This window comes from Medicago sativa, chromosome 4 (genome assembly GCF_051527215.1).
Source record: "Medicago sativa cultivar Bolivia chromosome 4, Bolivia_mono, whole genome shotgun sequence".
Classification (NCBI taxonomy): Eukaryota; Viridiplantae; Streptophyta; class Magnoliopsida; order Fabales; family Fabaceae; genus Medicago; species Medicago sativa.
Genome location: NC_140752.1, coordinates 8,969,307 through 8,989,033, shown reverse-complemented (window position 1 = coordinate 8,989,033; position 19,727 = coordinate 8,969,307). Strand labels below are relative to the sequence as shown.

At 34.0% G+C, this 19,727-nt stretch overlaps 2 protein-coding genes and 1 long non-coding RNA gene across 3 annotated transcripts; 2 read left to right on the top strand and 1 right to left on the bottom strand.

Moving 5' to 3' along the window:
• Positions 1–945: 945 nt before the first annotated feature.
• On the bottom strand, positions 946–4,317 carry LOC146926066 (F-box/kelch-repeat protein At3g23880-like). The gene is made up of 2 exons (XM_085758475.1): positions 3,012–4,317; positions 946–1,592 (listed from the first exon to the last, which is right to left on the bottom strand). Exon 1 carries the CDS (start codon positions 4,268–4,270, stop codon positions 3,014–3,016), a length of 1,257 nt encoding a protein of 418 aa, XP_085614601.1. The 5' UTR covers positions 4,271–4,317; the 3' UTR covers positions 946–1,592; positions 3,012–3,013.
• Positions 4,318–7,154: 2,837 nt separating this feature from the next.
• LOC146926065 (uncharacterized) lies at positions 7,155–8,124 on the top strand. Its single transcript, XR_015034021.1, has 3 exons — positions 7,155–7,214; positions 7,698–7,801; positions 8,043–8,124. It is a non-coding gene; the product is annotated as an uncharacterized LOC146926065 (long non-coding RNA).
• A 426-nt stretch (positions 8,125–8,550) lies between these two features.
• Positions 8,551–18,380, top strand: LOC146926064 (pleiotropic drug resistance protein 1-like). The gene is made up of 21 exons (XM_085758474.1): positions 8,551–10,451; positions 10,673–10,793; positions 10,886–11,059; positions 11,241–11,400; positions 11,628–11,704; positions 11,814–11,867; positions 12,207–12,599; positions 13,111–13,709; positions 13,971–14,131; positions 14,418–14,521; positions 14,606–14,762; positions 14,849–14,938; positions 15,226–15,344; positions 15,443–15,775; positions 15,853–16,143; positions 16,232–16,315; positions 16,397–16,530; positions 16,610–16,837; positions 16,933–17,104; positions 17,554–17,808; positions 17,928–18,380. The coding sequence occupies exons 1-21, from the start codon at positions 10,114–10,116 to the stop codon at positions 18,186–18,188; spliced, it is 4,305 nt and encodes a 1,434-aa protein (XP_085614600.1). The 5' UTR covers positions 8,551–10,113; the 3' UTR covers positions 18,189–18,380.
• The last annotated feature ends 1,347 nt before the right edge of the window (positions 18,381–19,727 follow it).

Sequence of the window (19,727 nt, the reverse complement as noted above, 5' to 3'; positions counted from 1 at the left end):
TCTCTACATTTGATTCTTAGAGAGCAACTTAAGAGACGAAGAAGTGAAGGAAACTCCCGTGTGAAGATAAATGAAAAGGAAACATGTGCATATAATAAAACACTATCTCTCTCGAAAAAATAAAATAAAACACTATCTGAATCGTTGGCTTAAATCTTATTGTTATTATTGAGTGCTCTCATCCTCTCATAAAACCACTCCTCTCAGGATCCGTTAACACCAGATGTTTTACTCATTTGTCATAAGATTTATTGAATAAATTTTTATGTTTGAACATTGAGATTATTGGATTAACTAGATTAAACGGTTCATATCAGGTGTAAGTCTATTTAGTTACAATTTTGATTGATCCAATGGCTATGTTAATTTCATTTAACCTGCGCATGTGTCCATTTACTCTCTCAGCGCTCCTTGTATTTTACTCTTTCGGTGCCGAAAATCCAATGGAAGTGTGCTTGATCTTGTGATCCCTTTAAGAAAAAGTCCTCTCTTTATCTTTCGAATTCTTTAGACATGCTGCAATGGCAAAAATGTAACAATTGTTGTGGTCATAATTCATCAATTTCAAAACTAAAATTCACTCATCTGTTCATAAATTTTTATTGCTACTTTTTTATTCGGGTGTTTTTTGTTTGCTTTGGGATTGTTGGTTTTATTGTGTTTGAACAACGAGAAAGAGACGATGCGTTGAGAGTTTGGAAGGGAACGATCCCAATAAACAAGACCAATTGGATAAACAAAAATTAATTATCATAGCAATGAAATCAAAGATTGATCTTGTCAAAAAAATTCAACGAGATCGAAAATAATAGCTTAACACTGAGATATGGTTCAGCCATGTGGGAGAGTAATAGGCGAGTCATAACCGTGTGAGGCGTCGGATAATTAAGCTAATGGATAAGATTTGGTGTAACTAAATACACTTACATTTGATGCCAACGAGTCTCAAAAACTGATATAAGAAAGTATTCTATCAAATATTTTCTCCTTCACTCGCTGTCGTTAACATTAAAAAATAAAAATCATATGACAGGGTATCAAACCTAAACCATTAAGGTTAAAGAGTACAGTTTTAACCAAATAAACTTCTCATTCAACAACTCATCACCAAGCTAAACTCAAACTCTTTTTTTTTTTTTTGAAGTTGAAATAATTTCATAAAACAGCAACAGCTGAACCAGAAATACAACTAGAGGCCAAGCAAAGGCTAGGAACACTCTCAAACCATGTTTTTAAACCAAGAGACTAAGACAAACCAGCTAAGTTGTGAGCAACAGTGTTTAAGTGACGTTTAACACCATAAATTACTACATCACCAACATGAGTCTTAAGTAATTTACAATCATGAATACAAGGTTCAATGGCCAACACACTCAATTCCATATTAATGACCACAGCTTCAGCATTGAATATTAATGACCACAGCTTCAGCATTGAAAATACTGTTCAGGATCAGTTCAGCAAGCACCTACTAACCCCAAGTGCTTCCGCCAACACTGAATCAATTTCAATGGCTACTCTTTTACAAGCTGAAAATTGCACCACACCAGATTGGTTATAAGCAACCATTCCCCATGCAGCTGCTATACCACCTGTAAAGCAACCAGCATCAACAAAAAACAAGAATTCAACAGTTGAGACATAATGATTCATTTGTTGGTCAGAGAGCTGTTCTAGGCCTATAAACATCATATTTCATAAACACCTGCCCAGTTTTTTTTAATGAATAAGAACATGAACAATGCGCAAACAAACTTATGAAACAAACTGCAGAAGAACCTTTACCTAAATTCTTCCACAATAAAAGTTGGACTAATTGCAATGCATAAGGAACATTTACATTGCAATGCACAACCAAACTTGTCCATTCTAGCTATATATGCTTAAATGCAACAATGTGTCCAGAAACCAATGATGAAACTTTTACCAACAACGAGATTATTATGTACATTGTACAGTTATTTCAACCTAAATCTAAGCTTTGTTCAGTTACTCAATTATTTTTATACTTGAATTTTTACCCAGCACTTCATCTAGATTTCAGAATCAAGTTCCATAATTTCATCAACCTCATTGTCATAAAATGAGACCTTAACCAAGATCTTCTCACGGCATGAAATAAATTAGTCTAACTTCAGTATGCCAAATTTTCATTCTCATAAACTTCCAATTTGAATAGTATAGTATCTAAACCAGTTGCATTCAATATTACCTCACCAAATATAGAAAATGGGATATTATGCATAATTATATGGGTTTAAGGCATCAACAGCCAACACCGTGAAGCTTATTTAACTAGTATTTAGGCATTCAATATTACTATCACCTTCAGTAAGATAGTAATAATAAATGCTATAGCACCCTAAACTGTCTAAATCAATTATGGTTATACATTTTTAACCGACTATAACATACGCAAAGAACTCGTTTTCCTAATATAATATAAGTGCTTGAAGTCCTTATTCTCACAACTCACAAGGCACAACTTAGAACTCATTCAAACACACACTGATAAGACACCTAGAGGGAATATGATATAAAAGAGAATGGGAGGGAAAGTTTATAGTCATTGAGAAATATTGTTATAGTTGGTTGGGAGGGTTTCTCTCTGGTTAGGAGTTTTATACTCTGGCAGGAGTGTTCAAACATTTGGTTCCTCTTTTCCCTTTATGATGAAAAAAATACAAAGAAACTAGTATCTATCTACCATAATGCAATAATAGCAGTATTTAGCACAAATGACACAACGGTATAGAAATAAAATTCAATAGCAGAATGTCATTATCGGGTATAAAAATAAAGTAACTTCATTCGAAAAACATCATGGGTGTACTTGAATTGGTGCGATCAGACTAAGAATAATAATAAATATATATTGATTCGCAAAACATTATCACATGCTTAAAATATAAATAGATAACTGAGTTCTAAACATTGTAACATAATCAATTGAAACCAAGCACACACATCAATATAAATTCAAACAAGTACATCGTTGGAGATGAACTTACTTTCAAGAAGTTGATACCAAGCTTTCGACATAATCGTTCATAGAGAGCCAACGTATCCTGCGGTCAATAAAAGTGTCCTTTGCTCTGTTAGTTCTCCAGTTATAGAGAATTGCATCGTCTTGTAGGTTGTTTGCCAACACCACTGTATCATGATTCTCAGAAAGATGCAATGGCATTAATTCAAAATGCAAGCGACCAGGTCCAAAGTTATAATTCATTCCAATATTCTGATAGCTAAATTTAAGAATCTGACTCCAAGACTTTTCATTTCCAAATTCTTCCATTTTCCATATAACAAAATCGGTCGCCTCATAATCATGATAAAAACAAAACGAGTTCATCAACACACAAACACTCGGTATTACACGTGCCACCTTCTCATAACCTGGAGGAGGAGGCAATTGTGTGTATGTCTCAGTACCTAAGTCAAGCGAAACAATGACAACTTGATAAACATTATCATTAGAAACGGTGGTCACCCAGTTCACAGTAGAACTAAAATGTACACCACCATACATTCTCAAATCCATCGAATACAACCTCCTAGCCAACCTCGTAGCCGTTAAACCACCATATCTCGAATCCATCGAATACAACCTCATAGCCGTAACAGGAAAATTTTGAATACTTGTCCAAACTTTATCACTGAAATTATAAACTCTCACCTCGCCATTAATACCATCACAATCCAATGCCACAACCTTATAAGCGTCAGTTGAATTATCATAACCAAACACAAAATTCCAAAAACACCAATCATAATCACTATCATACAAAAACCCTAATTTATTAGATATTGTCCTTGTGGCAGGGTTCCACAAACGGAGCCACATAACTGAATCATCTTCATCGGAAAAAGAAAAACCGCGTAAGCAGACCAATCCATTACAAGAACCAACAACCTCGTGACAATCATTGTCGTCATTCAATTGGAAGTAAGGATCATTAGGGATGGTGATATTATGGTTTTCGAGTAAATGATTAACGGGGAAGGGAATGAAAATGGTATCATGATTCTGTGTCCACATATCGACAGCTAAAAGATAAGAGTGTGGATTTTGTGAAGATGATGAATGATTAAGATGAATTTTGATGAATGAATGATTAGAGATTAGGGTTTTCCATGACTTACATACTGATTTCATCTGAATTAGAGATTTGACTGGGAGGCGGGAGAGGATTTCGGTGAGAACCTCGTCGGGGAGGGTTTCTGACGGCGGTGATGGTTTGGAATGAGAGCGGAAACGCCGTGAACTCATCGGAGGAGTTGAAACTTGATTACCCGTTTACGCTTTGCGACCCTGCTGGAGTTGTATTAAGATAAGAAATAATATTTATAGGAAGATTAGTCACTTTAGTCTTGAATAGGAAATGAGTCGTCACCTTAGTCATTGAATGCAGATAAATTGTAAAATAGTCCCTGAATGTAGACTATGTTAGTCAATTTAGTCCTTGAATGCAGACTCCGTTAGTCAATTTAGTCCCTGAATGTAGACTCCGTTAGTCACTTTAGTCCCTGAAATTGACCAAGAGTCTAGATTCAGGGACTGTTTTGCAGTTTCTTTGCATTCAGGAACTAAAGTGATTACCCATTTCCCATTCAGGGACTAAAGTGACTAATTCCCAAATATTTATAATATCATTTGATTATAGATGTGATTAGTGATGTGGCAATGATGTATCTAGATTTGATTGAAATAAATGGATGTTGACTCAGACTTTTGGATAGGAATGGACCAAATTACACTTTTTGGGGATATCGGTTAACATGACTTTTATACAATGTATCAGGTGCGGATCTAGACATTTCATATTAGTGTGGCAAATTTTTTAAAGAAACTATAATACAAATTATACTAAAAATAATATATAACATTGTTTGATGCAAATTACAATGAAAATCGTCTATCATCCATTTGAAATGAGCTAAAATAACCTCCGTGCTAATTGTGAAAAGAACATCTAAATATGACATATTCTTTTTTTTACACTAGCAGTAACAATAGCTACAATTATAGTTGGCACATTGCAATTGTAGAATGAATCCTTTTGCTACTGATAGTGCTACTTTCTGATGAATCATTTTTGAGCTAAGTCTTGGAATCAAAATAAAAAGCATACACCAATTCTCAATTATTTACGTTTGAACCAAAACATATATTAAATCAAATCTATCAAAGTCTCAGATTTAACTAGAAGCAAAGACAAAGAGTATCTCATAAACAAAGTGACTCAATGCCTCAATGTTAGAATTTTGTGTTAAATTCATTCATTGCAGAACAACAGAAAATCTCCAATTCAAACCCTAAAAAAAAACCCAATTCTCAATTCACAATTCTAAAACCCTAAAAAAGCACAATTCTAAAACCCTAAAAAAAGAAATTGTAGAATGAATGAGAAAGTAGAGAATCAATTGACTATTTCACTTACCTTGGCTTAGACTTAGAGTGAGAACTGAGAGATACACTAGATTTGAAGAAGGAGTGAAGAGAGAAAATGATGCTGCTGACTGCTGAGAGTGGAAGAAGGAGAGGATTGTTTGTTTGTTGTGAGAAGAGGAGAACATAAGCTTGCAATTTGTTTGTTAAGAGGTTGTGATTTGTTTGTGAATTGTGAGAAGAGAAGAAGAAACACGATTTTGTTTCTGAGAGTAGAGAAGAGAAGAAATAGGTTTTGTTTTGTTTGTGTGTGTTTTCCACTTTCCCTCACTTTAGGTGCCTTATGTCATGCATATAAAAAAAAAATTGGGCTAGAATCTGGTGTGGCAGCTGCCACACCATGCCTCAATGTAGATCCGCCCATGCAATGTATGCAAGTAGATTTTGATAAATTTATGAATAAATGCTTATTAAAAATAAACATCGAAAGAATCTTGTAATAAGTAGTATTAATTTTTTTAAGGTCATGGGTTCAACTCTCACGGCCAGCGCGAGGACCTCTACGTGGGTGATATATCCCTATTAGCGTTCATTAAGCCTTGAGGTTTTGTTAGCCTATATTTTTATTTGATGTTGTTCGACATGTAAAAGGAGGTTTGAAGCTACAAAATTCTCTAAATCCATAACTGAAGTTGCTGAGTTCGACAGATGCTGAGAAGGTATTCGGCACAAGCCACAATTCGACAAAGCATTGGAAGTTTTCAATAGAAAGGTGGAAACTAACAAACAGTTAATTCAGCTAAGAAAGTAGTTTCAAGTGTCCAGACACGTGGAAGACATGCAATTTTCGACGAGGACATGCGGTCTTTATGCAATTATTTTCTATATGTATATATAGTAATTTTTCATAAGAAAAAAGAGTCGCAAATCGCTTATAGAATTCTAGCACTCGAAGTACCAGTGTCTAGATAAAAGAGTCATACAGAATGTATGTAATCTGATTTGTCGAACCATCTTTACATTAATGCAATGCAATTTACATTTTCTTTAAGTTTTTGCGTTTTAAAATTTTAAGTTTTTTACTTGCATTTCCTTTGCTTTTCTCTGTGGAAAGACAATTATTTTCATACATAATTTCATCTTGTTCATAAAGTAACCTATGAATATGATGAACATTCATATATTTTATGAAAAAGATTAGACAACATTACATATGATTTCTAGTTTGATCTTGTTTGTAATAATCAACATTAGTCTTGTTGTTTACCAAAAACCCACGTAAACAGGTTTGTTTTAGCTCCGCGGCCCAACTCACCTAAACTTTTTATTATAAAAAAAAAAAAAAATGAAACTTGAAATCGGTTGTTGTATCTCAAAATTTTCATAAACTCTTTCATTTACTTTTCTATAACAAAGTATAAGCTTATAAGCAATTTCGCTTTTATGAGCCTATTTGAATTGAGCTTATCTATTAAAATAAGTATTTGTGAAGTTTGTTTGGTAAAGCTTGTGAAAACAACTTACGACATGTCCTTATGAAAACAAATTATAGTTAATTATGGAAATAGTTTAACTTAATTTTATCTTCTCTTATAAAAACAACTTATACATAATCACTCATATAATAAACCTTTATGCTATAAATGCTTAATAAAACTATTTATCCAAAAGAACTATGAACTTATTTTAATTGAGAAGCTTCTATAAGCTAGAAAGTTAATTAATTGAAACTGAGCTTATAGATAATATTATGTCTCTTGTTGTAGGTAACTTCAAGATCAAAGGATCAAGAGCAATATAGGATGAGCAGAAATGAACCATATAGGTTTGTAACAGTTACTCAATTTGCAGAGGCATTTAAGTCATTCCATGTTGGTAAGAGAATCAATGAAGATCTTGTAATTCGGTTTTCACAATATTTTTCACGAAATCCGAATCAACCAAACCAATGACGAATATATTGGTTTGATTCAGTTCAATTGGATAAATACTCTCAAAATTTAAACTGTTTTTCAATTATTGTAGATATGGTATACTATTAAAACAAATACAAAAACTAAAGTGGGAAAATTCTAATTACATGGAATATAATAGTTTGGTCCGAGTCTTAGATGATCGATTTTAAATGACATGAAACTGATATCCGAACCAATAGAAGCCGGAGTTGTTTGGATTGATAGTGGACCTAAAGCAAGCTCTCATCTTATACTTCAGTCACACCTGGTTGAGATTAATACTATTACAGTTTACAACCTTGTTGCAATTATTATATAATAATGCATATTTAATTTCATTGGCAATGAATCAGATGATATTAAGCACTGGTGGATTTGGGGTTACTGGATATCACCTTTAATGTATGCACAAAATGTTATGATGGTGAATGAATTCCTTGGCAACAGTTGGAACAAAGTAATTTCTGAAACTTATGACATTATAATTAGAGTTTAATTTTCATGTAGTGTCAATGTCAAACGTTTTACATTGTCAACACATCACAACTAATTATGCGTGCACCTTTAGAAGAGATTATGATAAAAGTCAAACGTTTTTAATGATATGACGATTATGATTGATTGATTGTGTAACACTTTACACCGACACTGTATATAAATTAAATCCTTATAACTATCTTCATTTAAAATATGCGTAGGCCTGATATCATTTGCTTTTCACATTCGATGAAATTGTATACTCTATTGACATGCCACAAGTAAGTCATTTCCAAAGTTATATTATTAGGGAAATGTTAACTTGTGCCCTCAAGGCACAAGTTAAAGATTTAAATATAGAAAGAATTTATTGGAATGTGTGCATTGCATTTAATATTTAACTTTTTAATCATTTAAATGCACAAAATTTTAGAGAAAATTTCTTCTTTTAGGTTTCTTAACATGTGCCCTAAGGGCACGAGTTAACACTACCCATATTATTAACATTTGGTTTAGATAATCAAGATTTTAAATCGCAGTGATTAATGCATAGCAATCATGTCAAGATTGTGGAAAATTTATCAGGATGCAGTTGCGCTGACATAATTTTTTTTTTTTATATATATGACGATACTATAATTGTGGCCGTGGACACCTATTTCAAAATCTTGCTATAGTGTTTTGAGTTTAACTTTGTTGGATATGACTCAGTTTACTGATGGTGAGTAGGTTGGCCAGGTGGGGCCGCACGGGTGGCCCCTACAGGACAATCTTGTAAATTAGACCGTAGTATTTAATTACAAGTTGTACCCTGTGAACCCTAAGCTTTAACAATATAAAGGTACTGCAGCCGCTCTGCATCAGAGACGTGAGCAATTGGCTGAGTGTCATGCTCAAATATATATATTATTTATCTGTATTTTTCGTATCTTTTTCCTTTTGAACCAGAGTTGTTGTTCTAACAAACACGTAAATTAGTACGTTTATGATCACCCTTAATAACTAATGCATGGTAATTTGTATATATGCATGGGAATTACCCAAAATTCGTCGAGATAATTTAGGCCTCACCAAAAATTAATCTCATAACATAAACATTAGTTACAACAAAACCTAAACCCTATGACATGACATTAAAATGAAACAAATATTTAGCTAGACAACAATATTAATATAGTACTTTACTGTTATGCACCCAAACAATGGGTGTGGTGGTCCAAACTAAATGGATCCTAAAATTGAAACTATGTTGATGCTACCGATAATTAATGAATGTTGCATGTTATATGGCAATAAGTCAAGAGTGGGGAAAAAGAAAGTCAAAAGAGTGGCTGCCGGCACATTTAATTTGCTAACAATATAGTCTTATGTGCATGTGTCATGCTTTGCCCCATAACATTTTAGTACTTCCTTCTCAGGTTGTCATATTAAGTATTCACTTAAGGTTACATTTTAACTCAAGTAGTTATAGAAATTCAGTTGGTGTCCAATTGATTAGGACTTAGGAGCAATGAAATTTAATCATTAATAGAAATAAAAAATGATCAAACTTTACCTCCTTACCAAACTTTACATTGTCATGACTTCTTTTCTTCGAGAATCATAAGGTTAACTTTTGAAGTATTTGTTCGTCTCAAATTATTTCTTTATTATAAAATGTATTAAAATAATATTAATTACTTCTTTTCAATAATATAACCATCTTTTTTTTTTTTTTTTTACGATGAGAGTATAAAACAGTAAATTTTCATTAACTTAATTGGAGATGCTGCCACATGGAAAAGAAAAGATTAATTGGTTGGTTGTGTAATCCTACAAATTAGATGAAAGATTGATCTGATTTCAAAAGGGAGGCTAACTGTAACCACCAAATCAATATTTAAACAGTGCTGTGTCAGAAAGCATTAATTTATAGGGCAGCATGCAATGCTATAAAAGTGCACAAAATCTTTTTCTTATATCAATATATATTTCCTTTTAGAACTACAAATAATCTAAATACTAAAAACTCATGCACAAATCAGTGTCATAAATTTCCACCTGATATCAACATATAAATAACCAAGTTTTCCTATCTCAGCTTATTGGAAAGAATAACTCATTGATCATTGTTTTGTTTCATCTTTGCCTATTTAGTTGCAAAGAAAAACATTGCTACAAGTTCTTGCATTTTTTTTCTGCAGTAGCTGCAAATAGCATTGTTTCTGGTGTCTGTTAGATCAGTTTGTAACTGCATTTGCATTGAAAAAGAAAAAGGTTTGAGGGTTTTGGTAATGGTATTGAGTTGCACCAATGGAAGGAAGTGATATATACAAAGCAGGTAACAGTTTCCGAATGAGTAGTTCTTCTACTACAGTTTGGAGAAACAGTAGAATGGAGGCTTTTTCGATGTCATCACGGCGTGGAGGAGAGGATGAAGAAGCTCTTAGATGGGCTGCACTTGAAAAACTACCGACCTATAACCGTTTAAGGAAAGGGTTATTGGCAACATCGCGTGGAGTTGCAAATGAGATTGATATATTAAGTGATCTTGGATTTCAAGAAAGACAGAAACTTTTGGATAGGTTGATTAATGTTGCTGAAGAGGGAAATGAGAAGTTTTTGTTGAAGCTCAAGGAAAGAATTGATAGGTAATGTTGTTTTTGAAAAATGAGAACAGAAAATGTTTTCAGAAAGTAAATGGACCTTTAGTTTTTTCGTCTTCTTCTTCTTCTTCTTCCTGTTTTGCTATTTATTTCTGATTCTTCATATCTTTGTGTTTTTTCTTCATGGTTTTTCTGCTTTTGTCATTCAAAAAATGAATAATCTTTCTCTATCTTTGTGTTTTTTGTTTTTTTTTAAATTCTTTTAGAGTTGGGATTGAGATTCCAACAATTGAAGTTAGATATGAGCACTTAATTGTTGAGGCAGAAGCTTATGTTGGAGGCAGGGCTTTGCCAACTTTGTTGAACTCAGTTACGAATGCAGTCGAGGTAAACATAACCAGATTCTACTTTCTCAGTTGTTATTGTTGTTTCTTTGCTTTGCAATTAGTCTCATAACCAGTCTTTCTTTGGTTTTTCAGAGTATCTTGACTTATCTCCATATCTTCACTAGCAAAAAGAAACATATGACTATCCTCAAAGATGTAAGTGGTATAGTCAAACCTCGTAGGATCACACTGCTTCTTGGTCCTCCAAGCTCGGGAAAGACCACACTTCTTTTGGCTTTGTCAGGAAAGCTTGATCCCAATCTCAAGGTCTCTTAATTTCATTAATATATAATTTTCTCTTTCGCTGTTCATGAGGTTTCAGTTTAGTAGTAAAAACTCGACCTTATAATTTCAAGGGACAAAGTTCAATTCCACTCGAGTGCAGTATTAATATGACTGTCTATGTCGTTTTAATAATCAATAATCTCCATGTTATTGTGTTCTCCAGGTATCCGGGAGAGTGACCTATAATGGATATGGAATGGAAGAATTTGTACCTCAAAGAACTGCTGCATATATTAGTCAACATGATGTTCATATTGGAGAAATGACTGTTAGGGAAACCTTGGCTTTCTCAGCAAGGTGCCAAGGTGTCGGATCACGTTATGGTTAGTTATTTTCTACACAAATTCCTCATATCTAGTTGCGAGCTTCTCTTTTATGTCATATTTCTATAAAAACCACACATGTCCGGAAATATACTTTCGGACAGAAAAAAACTGTTGGAAAGTATACTTCCAGATAGCATGAAAACTGTTTCTTCCGAATGTATCCTTCTAACTCGGCGTCACACAACTCTAACAAAGTATAACAAATAATTTTTTGTGATCCACAGACTTGTTGTCTGAGTTGTCTAGAAGAGAAAAGGAAGCAAAGATTAAGCCAGACCCAGATATTGATGTCTTTATGAAGGTAAGAAGAAGCTATTATCACTATTTATTGCCAAAATGAGATTAATGAAATTAATTCCATGGAAATAAATATTATTCAATGTACATTTGATTGACTTTGGATATACTAGGCAGTTGCAACTGGAGGCCAACAGGAAAGCGTGGTAACAGACTATGTACTAAAGGTATTAGTATAGCCAAAATGAGATTCTCTTATTCTTTACAAGTTCTTTAAGATTGTCCATGAAGTAAAGTCACAAGGTATTTAGATTATGTTTGTATTGAATTATTTTAATTTAGTTACTGACATAAGTATTTAATGACAGCTTATGACATGTCTATACGTTATTTTCATCTTATTTACATAAGCTTCCTAGGGTAGCTTATTGGAAAAGCAAAATAATAGTTTACCTTTATTTTATCTTTTGTTATAGAAATAGTTAATACATAAACACTTATATGCTGTAAGTGCTTAACTAGACTGTTTATCCAAAAATGATCTTATTTACTTGAAAATCATACAGCTTTTGGGGTTGGATGTATGTGCTGATACTATGGTGGGCAATGAAATGTTACGTGGTATCTCCGGAGGACAAAGAAAGCGAGTAACCACAGGAGAGATGTTGGTTGGACCAGCAAATGCTTTATTCATGGATGAAATATCTACTGGCTTGGACAGTTCCACAACTTTCCAAATTGTGAAATCTCTTAGGCAATATGTTCATATTCTTAATGGAACTGCAGTTATATCTTTGCTCCAACCAGCACCAGAGACTTATGAACTTTTTGATGACATTATTCTTCTATCTGATGGTCAAATTGTCTACCAAGGACCGCGTGAACATGTTCTTGACTTTTTTGAATCAGTTGGTTTCAAATGTCCTGAGAGGAAAGGTGTAGCTGACTTTCTTCAAGAAGTAAGTCAAAGTTTATATCTGTGTGTCTATTATTTGAGTTTAGATTGACTTATTTGAGCTTATATACTGGTATAAACACTTGTGAAACTGTTTGGGAGAGCTGATGACATGTCCATGAGTTGTATTCAGTTTATTTTTATAACTCTATGATAGCTTGTGAGAACAGCTTATAGTTTATATGAAGAAAAAAAAAAGACTATATTTTATTTTCGTTATAACTATTACCAAGTTTGTCAAACCATCGAGTTAATTCTAAGTCACAAAAACAAGTTAACTCACCAAACCAATATAGAATCGGGAGTTAATAGTAAAATCGATAGTTTACTGATTTTATCAAAATTTATTTCAACTCGTACGAGTTTACCAAAAAATAGGGTTTAAATATGTAGGCTCCACGAGTTTACCTAGACTCTCGACTTTGACAACCTTAATTTGTACACAAGTATTTTTATGATAAACACTTAATTAAGATGTTCATCCAAACAGGATCTTAATCTATTTCTCCTAGCAGGTAACTTCCAAGAAGGATCAAGAGCAATATTGGCTACACAGAGAAAAACCATACAAGTTTGTAACTGTTACTCAATTTTCCGAGGCATTTCAGTCATACCATGTTGGGAGGAAAACTGGAGACGAGCTTGCAATTCCATTTGACAAGTCTAAGAGTCATCCAGCAGCATTAACAACTAAAAAGTATGGTGTTAACAAGAAAGAGCTGTTAAAGGCTAACTTCTCAAGAGAGTATTTGCTTATGAAAAGAAATTCCTTTGTTTACATCTTCAAGATATGTCAGCTTACCCTCATGGCAACAATTGCAATGACACTATTTTTGAGAACTGAGATGCATCGTGATTCCTTGAATGATGGAGGTGTCTATGCTGGTGCTATATTTTTCTCAGTAGTTATGCTTATGTTTAATGGATTAGCTGAACTTTCAATGACCATTGCAAAGCTTCCTAGTTTCTACAAGCAAAGAGACCTTCTATTTTATCCTTCATGGGCATATTCTATACCTGCATGGATCCTCAAGATTCCTATTACATTTCTGGAAGTTGCTGTTTGGGTTTTTCTCACCTATTACGTAATAGGATTTGATCCAAATGTTACAAGGTAAACAACCTTCCTTATCTATTTGCAGCATGTCGATACTACTAGTTCTAGATTTTGATCACATTGCATCGAGATTCTTGATATTTTGGAGAATCACAGTGCAGTACAGTTTACCTGGCTTCAAAACACAGCAATGTTGAGGTCGTAGAATGTTAACCATGATTTCGAAGCCTAGGTCATGGTTGTGGATCTTATTTTAAAACCTATTGTCCCCTTTGAAGATAATGTGACTAATGATGTGAGGTATTGTTACTTTTGCAGATTACTAAAGCAGTATCTTCTGCTATTACTGATAAACCAAATGGCTTCTGGACTATTTCGAGCTATTGCTGCACTTGGTAGAAACATGATTGTGGCCAATACATTTGGGTCCTTCGCACTTCTCGCACTTCTTACATTAGGCGGCTTCATTATGTCCAGAAGTGAGTTCAAATAACAGAAGTTACAAGCTTGTTTCCTTTTAGAGTTTAATTCTAATACACCGTGATGTAACAAAATTACACAATCAGACAGTCAAAACCAATCATATATAAGATATTTATGATGAAAGTCGAACATTTCTAACGATTTGACAGTTATAATTGATTGGAAGTGTAAAACTTCTTTATATTAACTGTTCATTATAAACTAAATTCTCCATTTTATCATATAATGGAACTTGATATTAATGTTTCTTTCAATTTCATTGGCAATGATATTATGGTACAGAGGATATCAAAAGATGGTGGATTTGGGGTTACTGGATTTCACCTTTAATGTATGGACAAAATGCTATAATGGTGAATGAATTCCTTGGAGATAGTTGGAACCATGTAATTTCTTAAACTTGCGACTTTTGAATTATTTTACTTATAGTAGAAACTTGCAGGCCTAATTCATTCACTCTTTGACTGTAGTTTACACCAAATTCAAATAAAACACTAGGAATTCAAGTTTTGGAGTCTCGTGGATTCTTCACAGATGCATATTGGTATTGGATAGGGATTGGAGCATCAACAGGATTTATGTTTCTTTTCAACATATTATTCACTTTGGCTCTCACTCACCTTAATCGTGAGTACCTTCATTTTTGGTTTTTCTTCACTACTTATGGTTATGCAAGTATGTCATTGACTAACATGCATGATATATCTTTACAGCATTTGACAAGCCACAAGCAAAAATAAATGAAGAATCAGAAGACAGCACAACAAATGGCATTCTCCAAGAAGTTGAATTACCGCCTATAGGTGATCAATCTTTTTCATACCATTCATGAAAACTCAATATAAACATGCTACTTTTATGTGTTTGAACTAGTTGAATAATGATTCATAATGTAACTTTTATTTTATTTAACATTATTTGGGTGTACAGCAGATGATTGTTAGGTTAAGAGCTGATGTGCCAACTAGTTGACCGGGATCGCAGTTTTCTATAATGAAGCTTTCGCATGCCTCATTTTTGCTCAGGAATAAAAAAAACTTGTGATTTATAATGTCTTTAGAATCTTAACAAATTTCCAATTGTTACGCAGCTAGTTTAGGAGAATATGTTGTGAGCTCCAGCAACAGAAAGAAAAGGGGAATGATTCTTCCTTTTGAACCACATTCTATAACCTTTGACCAAGTTGTCTATTCTGTTGACATGCCACAGGTAAGTCATTTTCAAAGTAAGTTACAATTGAAGATTTGATTTTCAAACAATGCTTTAAGTTAACTTTGAACCTTAACTCTTAAGATTCTTAATGACAGGAAATGAAAGTTCAAGGTGTAGTAGAGGATAGATTAGTACTTTTGAAGGGTGTTAGTGGTGCATTTAGGCCTGGTGTTCTCACAGCCTTGATGGGAGTTAGTGGAGCTGGTAAAACTACTTTAATGGATGTTTTGGCTGGTAGGAAAACCGGTGGCTATATCGACGGGACCATAAAAATTTCAGGTTACCTTAAAAGACAAGAAACGTTTGCTCGAATCTCTGGTTATTGTGAGCAAAATGATATCCATTCTCCTCATGTTACTGTCTACGAGTCATTGGTATACTCGGCATGGCTTCGTTTACCAGCAGAAGTTGATTCCAATACCAGAAAGGTTAGATTCATTGAGATATCTGGCATTCAGAACATAGACTATTTGTTCATACTTTTGAATCTAACAAATATTTGTAGATGTTCATTGAGGAAGTTATGGAACTAGTCGAGCTGAATCCGCTGAGGAACTCACTAGTTGGTTTGCCTGGTGTGAGCGGTCTTTCAACCGAACAGCGCAAGAGGTTAACTATTGCAGTTGAATTAGTGGCCAACCCATCCATAATTTTCATGGATGAGCCTACTTCTGGATTAGATGCAAGAGCTGCTGCAATTGTTATGCGAACTGTTAGGAATACGGTTGACACAGGAAGAACAGTTGTTTGTACCATCCATCAACCAAGTATTGACATATTCGAAGCTTTTGATGAGGTAATAAAAGATTTTGATAAAAAAAAATGTTTTATGATTCTTCCTTTTCTGGACTACAAACTGATCTCATATGAATGATTTCTTTTAGCTACTCCTAATGAAGCGCGGAGGACAAGAAACATATGTTGGGCCATTGGGTCGTCATTCTAGCCAATTGATCAAGTATTTTGAGGTTGGAGGAAAATTGCATTCAATATTGTTTTTATTCTAAAATATTAAACTCCTAATGTGCTAATATTTTCTGTTGTTTTAGAGCATTGAAGGGGTTAGTAAAATTAAAGATGGCTATAATCCAGCAACTTGGATGTTGGAAGTTACAAGTTCAGCACAAGAACATAATTTAGGTGTTGATTTTCATGATATATACAAAAATTCTGAGTTGTACAGGTAAGCTAATTTAAGAACTATAGTATAAATAATAATATTGTAACAATATATACTTACACTGATATAAACTATTATTTAGGAGAAACAAGCAACTTATAGAAGAATTAGGCAAACCTGCGCCTGGTTCTAAGGATCTTCATTTCTCCGCCCAATACTCACAATCATTTTGGATCCAATGCTTGGCTTGCTTATGGAAACAACATTGGTCATATTGGCGCAACCCGCCATACACTGCTGTGAGGTTTTTCTTCACTACTTTCATAGCATTGATGTTTGGAACAATGTTCTGGAACCTTGGAAGGAAATAGTAAGTGAAACTTCATTATCTGAAAAATAAGAAATAATAGAGTTAGTCTGATTTTCTTTCCAACTTGAATTCTAACCTCTTTTGTTGATTTCCAGCTCAAATAGACAAGACCTGTTTAATGCCCTCGGTTCGATGTATACTGCTGTTCTCTTCCTTGGGGTTCAGAATTCATCGTCTGTACAACCAGTGGTAGCAGTTGAAAGATCAGTCTTCTATAGAGAAAGAGCTGCTGGAATGTATTCTGCCTTACCCTATGCATTTGCACAGGTAATAAAATCACCATTTTTTTTTTTACAAAATAAGTATCTGTAAACATATTTATATAAGTATTTATATACATGAGATGTTTTCTAAATAGGAATGTTATCCTATAATGATCCTTGTTAGTACTAAGAAGTAAGAACACACAAGATTTGATCACAGAGTTCGGTCAATTGTGCCTACGTCTCCGACGGCATGGTTGCAGTGATTATCTGTTTTTCAAGCTGAGGGTTAAAAATTACAACTTGTGTTTAAATACTACGGTATAGTTTACAAGATTACCCCTACGCTGTACTCGTGGTTGCTGGGGGTGAGCGACTTTTCCATTTATCAGCAAACTATGAGCCATACAAAACAATCCTAAAGGATAATATGAAATTCATGTTATAATCAATATCAGTACTATGGTTTGCATAATTACTCATGTTAATAGAACTCACTCTCTTTTGTCACAGGTTATAATAGAGCTACCTTATATTTTTGTCCAAGCTACATCATATGGTGTCATAGTTTATGCCATGATTGGATTTGAATGGACTCTAGAGAAATTCTTTTGGTACATATTTTTCATGTACTTTACATTATGCTACTTCACCTTCTATGGAATGATGGCTGTAGCAGTTACTCCAAATCACCATGTCGCTGCAATCGTGGCTTCAGCATTTTACGCAATTTGGAATCTCTTTTCAGGATTTATCGTTCCGCGACCTGTAAGTACCACCAACCTTTTAACACATCGAGCAAAACCTATGTACAGATTCAATGAATGTATCTATGTTCATGTATAATGTTATAATTTTCTATTTCTTTAAAACTTTTTTAACAACAGAGGATTCCTGTGTGGTGGAGGTGGTACTATTGGGCATGTCCTGTGGCATGGACTTTATATGGATTGGTTGCATCACAATTTGGAGATATAAACAACATTATGGAATCAGAAAATAAGTCAGTTCAAGAATTCATAAGAAGTTATTTTGATTTCAAGCATGACTTTATAGGTGTTTGTGCAGTTGTGGTTGTTGGGACTGCAGTGCTCTTTGCATGTATTTTTGCTGTCTCAATCAAGCTCTTCAATTTTCAAAGACGTTAGATAGGATTCTTTCAGTCATCTTGATGGATTTTTTCTATCTTAACTTCTTTCCAATTTTGTTTTTGTATTCAAATTATACTTGTATCTATAACAATGCAGTATTTTGCTAGAAAACTTGGTACCCTTGTAGTTCCAATTATTAAACTTGAACTTGACCTATCAATGGACATTTTTAAAGTTTGGTCTTAAAAACTTCTCAAGGAAATACTCTGTGTTAAGGGCTATGAAACATTGACACGGACATGGTCAGTAGACAACACAACACTGACACAAACACCAGTAATAGTTTGAGAAAATAATATAATTAAATGTAACCACATATTAGAGTCGGAGACTGATACATGCCAGACATTGGACATGCCTTCAATCTGAAGTGTTGATGCTACATAGAATATGGCCTCTTAATAGGTTATTTAGCCAAGTATCCAAGACTTTTAAATAGGCCAATATAATAAACTTTTTAAATAGGATGAATGAGATTTGAGGGCCTACTTCTAAATAGGCCAACAAGTCAATGAGCTAGACATTTTAAATAAGACAACATAAATCTATAACTTCAAGACAACTGAGTACAATTAATCTATAACAAGCCTCAGGTTATCCAAATTCATAGGACTCAAACCTCAAACTGTCCTATACAGTGCTAGAATCAAATATAAAAGTAGCAGTAGCATAGAGTGCATAATAATGTCAAATCAAAACCACAAAAGCAGTATCAAATCACATAATAACATAAGTGGCAACAAACAAGAGACTAAAACCTGTCAAACAAGGTGACCTCTGGGTGATGTTCACCAGTTTAGGGTCATCCAGAGTATTAGTATATACGGATCATCTACGGTTGTTGCACGGTGCACCGACCTATAGAATCATTAGATCTAAAGAGATTTACTTCTCTAGGTTTGGTGGTTCTACAAGCCGCTGCGTGGCTGTAGAGGATTCAAATTTGGTATTAGTAGTGGGAGAACCCTTTTGCTCAGGCATAAAAGAATCATAATTGTAATTTTACTTTTACTAGTTTTTTTTTATTTTATATTTTTTATATTGGACCTAAATTTATCTTACAAAATTGGCTTGTAAAATGATGATTGCCCCCATTTATTGACACAAGTTCATGCAATATCTCATCTAATGTTGGATTTTCAAAACACACTTCCATGACTAAACATCTAAAGCGTGACTCGAGTGATCTGATGTTACATGGTTGCAAGAGCAAGAGCTGAGCATTCTTCGTTTCCCCAATTTAATGACCAGTTTTTCACTCAAAGGAAACTATGGAAATAGAGTTATTGCACATTTTATGCTCCAAACCATTAAAGCAAATGTTCAAAGAGTGCCATGGGGTAGTGGTACTGGTACCTGAGTGAGATCTATCTTCACTGTCATAGATTGGGATACTCAGGGGGTACTGTTGCAGTGATGCTGGAATACCCCAAAAGCGTCAGGAAACCCAATGTTTTTGTGTTTGATCATTCACATTGGGTCAAGAGAGAAATCGTACTAGTGACTAAATTGGACGCCACATCTAAATTCAAAATC

Coding starts and splice junctions, on each gene's coding strand:
- LOC146926066 (XM_085758475.1), bottom strand. CDS start 4,270: ATGAGTTCACGGCGTTTCCGCTCTCATTCCAAACCATCACCGCCGTCA.
- LOC146926064 (XM_085758474.1), top strand. CDS start 10,114: ATGGAAGGAAGTGATATATACAAAGCAGGTAACAGTTTCCGAATGAGT. Junction 10,452..10,672: donor CTCAAGGAAAGAATTGATAG/GTAATGTTGTTT, acceptor AAATTCTTTTAG/AGTTGGGATTGAGATTCCAA. Junction 14,763..14,848: donor GGCTCTCACTCACCTTAATC/GTGAGTACCTTC, acceptor ATATCTTTACAG/CATTTGACAAGCCACAAGCA.